At 40.2% G+C, this 10936-nt stretch overlaps 1 protein-coding gene across 1 annotated transcript; it reads right to left on the minus strand.

Annotated features, from left to right (window-relative positions):
• Nucleotides 1–3617: 3617 nt before the first annotated feature.
• On the minus strand, nucleotides 3618–8530 carry lgals2a (lectin, galactoside-binding, soluble, 2a). The gene is made up of 4 exons (XM_034143402.1): nucleotides 8440–8530; nucleotides 5654–5733; nucleotides 5146–5317; nucleotides 3618–4261 (listed from the first exon to the last, which is right to left on the minus strand). Exons 1-4 carry the CDS (start codon nucleotides 8443–8445, stop codon nucleotides 4115–4117), a joined length of 405 nt encoding a protein of 134 aa, XP_033999293.1. The 5' UTR covers nucleotides 8446–8530; the 3' UTR covers nucleotides 3618–4114.
• Between the last annotated feature and the right edge of the window lie 2406 nt (nucleotides 8531–10936).

Genomic DNA, 10936 nt, shown 5'->3' on the forward strand with positions numbered 1-10936 from the left:
TTCAATAAAAACCAACCAAAATGTTTACCTTGACGGAAACCAGTGTAAAACTGTAACTGTGTTTCCCTAAAGACATTACAACTCCAACATTTGCCTAAACAAGTCAGTAATAGGCCAGGAAGTTTACAACGTTTACTGATATCGTATCACTGTTTTTGACCATTAAATTACAGCTTAATTTGTTTTTGAAATATTTTCAAATCCCTCCAAATGTTGACAAAACCAGCCCGTATTTTATCTACCAGTTTTGAGGCTATATTTTCCAGCCAAACGTTTTTTGAAGTAGCCTAATTTGGGACACACACAGTATATATGTTCAGTATCTGGCTACACAAGGCTCATTGTTGCTTAATGCCGCATTAGCGTTTAGTAATTTTAGCTTGTGGACCAGCCTGCATCATTATGGGTGTGTTTGATATAGTCATTTATGGTGCGCGCCAGGTGGTGCATTAAATTACCCATCAACCAACATCCGACCTGTGTATTTATTTTGTTACACGCCGCGATAATGCTCTTAACCTTTATATATACACAGTCTATGCTCTTAACCTTTATATATACAGTCTAAGACTGCACAAGCATTCAGTTGTAGAGAATGACAAACCTGTATGAGACAATCCATAAAAAAAGTCAGTGATTCTATTGTTGTTTGGCATCCACATTAACAACCTTGCTTCATTTAATGTTATGACTCACGATTCAATCATCTATAACCCTAGTCATTATATTCTTTATGAACCAACATCTTTACACGCATGCAGTTTGAAGGTGTTTTGTGCCCCATTATCTAACAAATCTTACCCTCAGTTGGGAACAATTGACACAAACACACATTTATTTGTTGTTGCATTTATTGTTTGGAGACTCGATTCTCAGTGTTGTTTGGGGACAACTCTTACAAGCCCACCTGCATTTCTGTCTTCTTCTGCACAGCAGCTATGTTTTGCATCTTTGTTTTCATGTTATGGTTCCTATAAATGGGCTAAATCAACTCCTATCTCCATCTAAACTCCCCAAGGTAATCATATCACGATGCTGTAACCTAACAGGCTCTCTTGCGTTTATGTATTATCATGTTGCTAAGATAAAAACAAGCCTGAGGTGAGGCAGGCACGCCGAACATGAATCCAGGACCGCAGTCAGCACAGGGCGGGCCCACGCACATCTCAATGTGTGGCTGATAGCTTCGGTGCAGAAATCTGGAGTCATGCTGGTGCTAAATATAGACAAAGGTTTTATGTAAGCTGATGTGAATCATTCTGTTCCACACATTTCAGCACATTTATTCAAACACACAGATGAAGTGACACGGCACAGGTGAAGGAAACACATGGATGTGTAAAACCAACATCCGCAGTGCTCATCACATGGAACGGCTTCATAAAAGTGACAACACAGCATATGCCTGCTGTGTGTGTGTGTGTGTGTGTGTGTGTGTGTGTGTGTGTGTGTGTGTGTGTGTGTGTGTGTGTGTGTGTGTGTGTGTTCCTCCAGGGCCTGTGATAAGCAAGGTGATTTGAATTTGAATGTGCTAATCAAAGCCTAAGGTGATATATTGGATGTGTGCGGAAGAGCTGGAGGGTTGTCCTTCACACAAGCATCACAGTGTCTAAACAAACAACACACACACACACACACACACACACACACACACACACACACACACACACACACACACACACACACACACACACACACACACACACACACACACACACACACAGGGCTCATGTAGCCTTTCTGAGAAACAATGGTACTCAGCTTTGTGTCTCTTCCCTTTGTAATGTATACCGGTCAATCTGGCTCACACACACATCACCCTATATACTATTTTCTTTTTACCATCTCTATGAGTATACTAAGTAGTGAGGGGTAGAGGTGAGTCTCGAGCCTTGCTCAAATTATCTAAGTGGATGCAGAACAAACACACTACAAGGCACAGCCCTGGATATTGATCTTGTCTGCCACAAAATAATGAAGAGGGGAAGTGTTTAAAATGACTTATTTCCAATTAAGAGTGCAGGAAGAGAGATGGGTTTGCAGCTGATGAGGACAGAGACAGAGAGGAGAGAGAGAGAGAGAGAGAGAGAGAAGAGGAGAGAGAGAGAGAGAGAGAGAGAGAGAGAGAGAGAGAGAGAGAGAGGAGAGAGAGAGAGAGAGAGAGAGAGAGAGAGAGAGAGGAAGACTGGGGAGGCGATTCAAAGGAAGAGAGAGAAAAGAATCAGAACGAGAAGATGTAGGAAAAGAAAATATGTGGTGAGTAAGGAAGAGAAATTGAGAGAAAGGGGAAAAGGGAAGAGCACCAATCAGACTGGAAAAAAAGACAGGGACTGAATTGTGATCATCATGGCAACCAAATCTGCCCATTCTCTTCCTCCAGAGAGAGCACCTTTGACACTGCCAGGTAGCTTCAGAGCACTGATTACCTCTCATGCACACACACACACACACACACACACACACACACACACACACACACACACACACACACACACACACACACACACACACACACACACACACACACACACACACACAAACACATGCATGTACCTGTATAGCTTGGATGTGTCAGACTGATCACATGCATCAAAGCCACATACACACTCATGTTGCAGAGCTGTTAATGAGTCCTGGTTGTCCTGCATGGTTCTCTCAGCTTTTGACTTCAAGGAATCACAGCATTGGAACCTGTTGTAACTCAAAATTCTCTTCCTTACCTCTTCTCCTCTATCCTTCTCTCCTTGAATCAGCCTCACGCACATTGCCTTCTGTTACATCAGATTACATTATTATAATACTCACGAGCCTCTAAAACACACATACAAATATGGTGTCTGGTACTGCAGAGATGCATTCCTGGTTTTGATTTGTATTCCTATCTCGGTGACATTTCATACATGTAGAACACATTATGCTGGTCATCAAGGGATCAATAGAACTGTCGGATTATGGATTTTTGTTTAAGATATCACTTCACATCATTCTTCTCGACCTTGAGTTGAAACATATTTGCACAATTGAAGGATATCTCTTGGTTGCCTTTAATATTGTACATCTATTCCATTTCAAGAGAGTCAAGAAGTAGATGGAAAAGGTTTAATCAGTAATTAATCAAAAGTTCAGACAATCTGTGCATAAACAAACTATTTCACAGGGGGGGAATTTCCGAGACCATTGACATAGGTTGAAACTTCAAACAATGTTGTAACCATTATGTGACCTGAACCATTTTCACCTAACATTCTCAAGTCAATTGCATTACTATAGCAATGGCGACATCTACTGGCTAACATGGCTAATTGTGTTGATTTGGTGTGAGGTACGTTAAGAACTATTTACAGCAGAGAAAGAGAACAAATAATTAGCCCTGCTGCATCATTAACTTTCCAGCCAAACTGTGATGAAATTGGGTTCACTGTTTGGGAATGTGTGACTTTTTAATTGGGAGCATATGCTCGTCAAATGAATGTCAAATGTCAAAGTCAGGAAAAGTATGAGCGTAGCCGTCTGACGAAGACTGCAGTGTAGATGTTGCAAGGAGGTGGGATGTTTTCTCAATCAATCCCGATATAAAGTGCTTGTGTAATACGTTTAAACAGTCACCATAGTCCATGTTTATGAAGGATATGCTTTATTCATGTTGTAAAGGCAAGCATTACACTTTGATATCAATCTGGAATGTCTGGGAGGGAAAACGAAAACATGCAGCATTTCAAGGCACCTTAGATAACAATCGGTTTAGATTTTTTGCAAAACATTTCAACTAAACATTGCAAACTGCAAAGCGAAAAAATGAAACGGGACAATTGTATGTTTGGTTTCTTTCCAGTCCGTAGCTCTGTCAAGTGTTCAGGAAGGTTATGCAGTTACGATGTTTACATCTGAACATTATGACATTGTATGAGTCCATCTTATGTATCCATATTCGTTTCTGTGTTTGCTTGCATACGCACATTTCAACAAATTCTTCCTACACACATACACTGTGTGAGAAACATGAAAGGCACTGCTGATACCTCATGGTATTCACAAACTTAAAAGCTGGGGCTAAATATGACATACTGCTGGACAAACACAATTGAAAGCAAAAGACTCCTGGCAGCATGGAGGTTTACTTGATCTCAAAGCTCGTGATGCGAACTTCCCCAATAAAGCTGATGAACGAGTATTTCTCTGCACCCATGCGGTTGGGGAAGTGGATCAAGGAGCCATCTGATAAACTCACCACGAACTCTGTCGGGGTGAATTCAATGAGGACCTATGGTATACAGACCAAGAGAAAAAAGAACAGAATATGCAGACAAAGATGTTACATACTGAGCTTACAGTGCATTATTGTACAATGTATTAAAGGTCACCTATTATGCAAAATCCACTTCTCCATGTCTCTTCTACATCAACATGTGTCCCCTCTGTGTAAAGAGATTCTGAAAGTTTCAGGATAAAAGATTCGCTCACTTTTTGTCCTGATCCATTTATATAAAAACCTGTCTGAAAATGAGCTGATCAGATTTTGGCCACTTTATGATGTCATAACGAGTTTCTGGCTTGTGTAACCATTAGCCAATAACCAACCAAGGTAACCCCCCCCCCCCCATCTTATCACCTGAATCTCCCCCTAGACCACCATTGTGTTCTTTTTAACCAAATATCTCTCAGAGGGGCGTGGGGAGGGGCTCCTTATTTTCATCTAAAGTAACAGACAGAGAATCAGCACTTTTGAAACAGGGCTGAAACTGAGGGGATTATGGGATGCTACAATGATCTGTTTGGTATTTCGAGCCAAACACTTCAGAGACATGATTTGTATATATCTGAGACCTATAATATATTGATGAAAAACAGTATAATAGGGGACCTTTAAATGGTGGACATTTCAAACATAATACCTCATCCTTCGTCCATGTCATTTTTGATTTAATTGAAATTAGCCAAAGCATGCTGTAACATAACAATCTAAACAACTGTAGTATGACAAATGTATATAAACTGTTCACAGATGCCTGCAAGTCCTTCACGCTGTGCTTAGATGACTACAGTTAACAGAGGTGCAGTGACACACATTTTCCAACAGAGGTCACTCTCACAGAAAGGACAGAAATAGGCATGGGACATACCAGACACACACACACAACCTCTCACCTTGAACTCCTCTCCCAGAGAGAAAGGAAAGCCTCCCTCTCGGTGCTCCTCACACCAGATGCCGTCCTGGTATGAGTTGCAGACCACCGCATTCTCGTCCCCGTGGGCGTTAAAACGAGCGTTGATATGCATCGTAATATCCTTCTCGTTGGGGCCGATATTCACTGCAAAACTGTGGCAAAAAGTAACAAGAACATGTATTACCTTTCAATATGGCTGCTTAGATTCAAAAAGCTACGAGGGCAGCAAGAGCACAAAATATTGAGACAAACTGAGCAGTTGCGTGGTTTCTCTTTTCACCCGCTAACTATCATGTTTATCACCTCCACATAACTGAGGGGAGATGATAAGTAGTCAGTGACTGTAACTGATCACGGATTACACCTCCATCTATGTGTTAGTGTGTAGAATGGCCTTTGTGTTGAATTCAGAAGTACAGAAGGTATAGAAGAAGAAGGAAACAGGAGATTCTCAGCCACCCTTTGTTAATTATGTGATAACAACTTACTTTGTAGCGTCAGGTTTGGGGACTCCAACAATGGTCAGGGTCTGCCCGACCTTGAAGGACATGTTCTTTATCATCATACCCTGTGGACCAGATGTTAATACAGTGCGTTATTGTGTGGAAATACTACTTGAGTTTTACTAGATCCATTTAGTATTGCAGCTGCAGGCAACAAGCAGGAATGGTGGCCTCAGCCAATTCTCCAATCCGCTATTCATCCGTAGAAATTAAACAACATGTGTTTTCAATTTTCTCCCACTGGCCGCCTGATCAGATATTCCAGCTCTCTCCTGTCCTATCTTATGCCACAGCCCCTTTTTCTCTATGCAGATTTTGGCAGAGGTTTACATTTTTAAGAAAGACCTTCAAAATGAGTAATTTTTTCCTAAGTGCAAGACTGGATGGGAAGTATACGTTGAAAGAAAAAGGCTGAGCACAGCAGAAATCCTCTGCTCGTTGCCTCTGTACATGTGGCGAGGGAATACTGAGCTGTGCCACGATTAGGAAATGATACTTGAGCAATCTATAATTGAGTTGTGAAACACAGATCCTGCAGTTCCACATTTTGTCATGTTGGCAAATGATGTATCTGGGGAACTGTTAGCTGTCACCAGGACAACATGTACAAATATAGAAGCCTACTGTAGGAGGGTTAACAGCTTTTCACAATATAGTGAAACATGTGGCTAAAGGCTATGGGGCACAGGAGAAATTGGATTCTTAAAGGACAGAAGCTGTGAAATGTCTTTGAATATGATGTGTTTTGCCATTTGCACCTACATTTGAGAAACAGATTCTTTAAATGCAGAAATTGTGCTTTCTTTTTCTAGCAAATTGCATGTTGTCACTGCCTTTGGGATACTGTTCTTGCAAACTTTACAGAGGAACACAAAATGTAATGACTTGTGTGAATTTGATGCACTGCAGCTGTTGGAAAAAATCCTTGCTAATCTTAAAAAACTGTGAGATACAGTCAACAGAAGTACACACAGAAGTACACACTCTCCCGTTTAAAATAACTAAAGAATGTTTACTTAGTTGATCAAGTAAAGTGTCAGGATGATTACGTGGGCAGGCATTCAAACTTTCACAGAAAGAAGTGAGCAATGGCATAGTGCCCTAAGGACTTTCGTGATATTGTTCACCTGGAAACTTCTTTAAATACTCAGGTATAGTGCATGGGTAGGACATTCTTTCCAGAGTCTGACCGTAAAGCAGGGGTGTCACACTCAATTTCATCACGGGCCACATCAGCATTATGGTTGCACTCAAAGGGCCGGTTGTAACTTTAAGACTATATGAAAATACATATATAAATATTGAATATATATAAAATAATGTATTATATTACATTATTGCCTCTGCATTGGATTATTATCGGATAGGGTAATAACTTCATAATTAACTACGTCTGAAAGCAGAGGTCTAGGGCAAATAATTGCAAGTCTCTTCACTGAGAATGTCACAATATGATTTTAAAAGAAAAGCCACATTCTGGAGAAACAAAAAAAAAGAAGTGACATTTTGAAAAAAAAGTAATTTTTGAGAGAAAAGGCTAATTCTAAGGAAAAAAAGGCATATTTTGACAAAAAAAAGACAAATTCTGAGAAAAAGTCAAATTTGAGATGCATTGTGGGACATGTCGTTTATGGGCAACGTGCTTCTGTAAAGTAGCATGTAACCGTATAATAAACATATTATATTCTTTGCAAGCTCTTGTGGGGCCACATAAAATGAAGTCGCGGGCCGAATTTGGCACCCCTGCCGTAAAGTATGTGAATAACACATGGCACTGGGGCTTGAGATGAGTGGGGTGGGGTGAGGTCGACCTGGCAGTCACTCTGCATCCCTCCCATACCTTACTGTCTAGGAATCTGCATTCTGTTTTGTGTAAGAGATCATTTCATTCATTCAACTCATCACTGAGAGCGTACAAAATCAGTGCTTGAAGTGACTAAAATCAAGTATGCACAGTCAAGTAAAACACATGTATCTACCAAAAATAAAGTGAGTTGTATATATTTTTACTCTAAATATATATCATTCTACTGGAATTTCTCCGTAAGTTCAATACAAATGAGACATCTTATAGTGCATGGGACACTCCCTGAATTGCCTGAAAAAAAGCCTTCACAATCTGCCACAGAGGATTCGATCACTCCAGGAGCTAGGCTTGAGAATTACAGTGTAGTTAGCATCTATTCTAGCCTCCACATGATCATTTAATTTGATCCTGTAATGTGATTTAAACCCACTGCTCCCACCTCACGGTGCCCTTTTAAACACATGCTTTCCCCTGTAGCCAACCAAAACGAGAGTGATACAGGGCCGTCATTGTAATCTACTTTATGAGTCAAAAGGGACCAGAATGCACTGCTGCTAGTGATCAGCTATGGATATCAAGACTGATTTAAATAAAAAGGACAAATGTTAACAGACCTTCCTGTTCCAGTGTAATCAAATGAGATTGCAGGGTTTCAAGCATTTGCACTTGCAGCAGTTTCAAGAACTTGTAAACATGACTAATGTGCACGTGTGGCCTGTGGTGAATATTTTGACCATAAAAGGTAAGGAGCCAGGAAAACTCAAAAGCAAATTACAGTTTTTGGTTTAGTTTCTGCTTTAAGTCGAGCATAGGAAGCTGGCTCAGTTTCATCGACACAGCAGAGTGAGCTGACACTTCACCATCTGTCAGTGCCACTTAAAATAAGACCCAATAATGCTGCTCCTTTTAAGCCACAAAATACAAAGTAAAAGCAATACAGGATAACATTTAAAATTACACTTACAGCCATCTTTGCAGAAGTAGTCAGTCAACTGGAGCTGAGAAGAAGTGAGAGTGCTGCAGGGCCTCACTGCACCCTCTGAGGAGAATATATACAGTGTGGGAGGGACCTCCAATCTGAGTGACAAACCAAGCAGCGAATACAATCAGCCCACCCAACCAATGACTTCACATTTTTGTTAAAGTCTGTAAATGACTAATTTTGTACTTAACAAATAATTGCAGATGTCAGTGAAGTGAGGAGGATTACTGATTTGTTGACATCAGACCGTTAGATTATGACCCGCTGGTGTGGAGTCTAACTGTGAGAGGGGACAGAGCCCCAGACAGAAATAGAATGCATTTGTTGCTAGGGAGACAACTAAATATTTGGCACGGCCAGGAGCCCTAATGTGCACTGACTGTATATAGCTGCCGGAAGGATCAAATGGCAAGCATGTGAGGCAGTCCTGCCTGCAGTTAACTTCAGTTAGGAGGGAAGAGGCCAAAGTGAAATGTTGAAACTGAGTCAAATTCTCCAAACGATCTGAATCTATGACTCACTGCCAGCATCAGGCATGACTTTCATCTGCTGACATACGACTGAAGCAGCTGCTGTGACTCACAGAGAATGAGCCAGACACTTACCCTACAGTTCAATACAATGTAATGCAATGCAATGAAAAGTAATGTAATATCAAAATCCTGAGGAGCAGCAGTCAAAAAGTATAGACTTTCTTTTCTGGAAATTGTTCTCGTGGTGACCTGTGTCTTGCATCATATTGCATCATATAGTTGTACTTATGTAATAGCCTTTACATTGTAATAGACTTTTGAATAGAAGAAATACAATATGTTTACTGAAGAAGCTTGACTTAAGCTAAGATTTAAAAAAACTTGGGTTACAGGGGTCATAGGGTTTGTTTGACATTCTGTACGAATTTGACCCTACAATTATCAATTTTTTCAAAACTACAGTATGGTAGCCCACCCAGTTATTGTGAGTGGACAGTTGCCACATCTGTGTGCAGGCTCTAATAATAATAATAATAATAATAATAATAATACATTAGATTTGTATAGTGCTTTTCCTAATGTTCAAAGATGCTTTACACAAAATCAGATGATGATGATTAGAGATTGAAAGCTAGAGTGAATAAGGGAGCTTTGAGAGCTATTTTGAAGGATGCAAGAGTGTTGGCCTTGAAGTAAGGTAATGAAGTGTTTATAATCATGTCCGCTGGTCAACACTCTGATGACATTTGTTTCTAACATGCCGTCTGTTTTAACTTATGTTCACTGACGACACATTCACAATTACACTCCAGCTTGGAATTACACATCCGTGGAATTTAGCTCAGCTCTGGCATTTTGCAATTCAAGGATTTGGCAGCCACAGCGCTGCCTAAATTGAACTCCTTCTCAGCAAACCTTGGCCTGATAAAAGCTTCATCAACTGTAGATGAATCTAGGGACATGATGTCTCTGGGAATATTAAATATGCGTAGCCACAAGTATGTGGTTCTTGGATCAAAAGTTCAATATGGCACAGAGATCTCATTTGCGTTCTTACCCCAAGACCAAGTCTTAAGACAGTCAGCAGATCTTATCACAACCCATCCTTTCACAAGAAGAACACGCACGCACGCACGCACGCACGCACGCACGCACGCACGCACGCACGCGCACACACACACACACACACACACACACACACACACACACACACACACACACACACACACACACACAGTTTAGTTTTAACCTGAGTATATTTAGAAATATTATTGTTCACTGCCCTCCAGTGGTCACAGAGGGCAACTGCAATACATTTGATGGTTGACTGATGCTGCAAATGTGTATTTTTACTTTTTAAGAAATCGAAAGTAAAAGAGCACTGACACTTCACATATCATATTCAGATGTTTCATCCAACATGCTAGTTACATTTTTACAATACGAACCTGAGTCTAATTGTTTGACCTGACATTATTTAACAAAATCACCAGAAGATCTGTCAGATTTGTTACAGTTGATTTTGTTAAATAAATGTAACTGTATGTTTGGGATGTGTTATTAATACTCACAAGCAAGTCCAATTGGTATTTGTAGAAAAGAAGAAAAGGCTGTTTATTGGATATTGTTTAGAAGACGCTTTTATCCAAAGCAACTTACATAAACTCAATACCGTAGACTTGAAGCCATATCCCCCACTGTTCCTGCAGTGTCATTCTCTTAACATTTAACGACTAGACAACTGTTTTCTCAATGATTATAAAACACTTCAGTGTAACATTAAAGTATCTGTTTCAAGGATTACAGTACTTCAGGATACCAATTGTTAAAGGGTACAAAGACAAGGTTAACGTCACCATTTTCATTTCCACAGATGTCACATGTAAACATAGAAAAGTTTATCAAAGTATATTGCACAGCTTATCAGAGTTGGACAAAAATCGATGAAATTGATATAGGAGCCAAAGGTTAATAGGAATACTTTTCTGATGTAACCCTGGGTAATC

Source organism: Trematomus bernacchii, unplaced genomic scaffold (assembly GCF_902827165.1).
Source record: "Trematomus bernacchii unplaced genomic scaffold, fTreBer1.1, whole genome shotgun sequence".
Taxonomy (NCBI): Eukaryota; Metazoa; Chordata; class Actinopteri; order Perciformes; family Nototheniidae; genus Trematomus; species Trematomus bernacchii.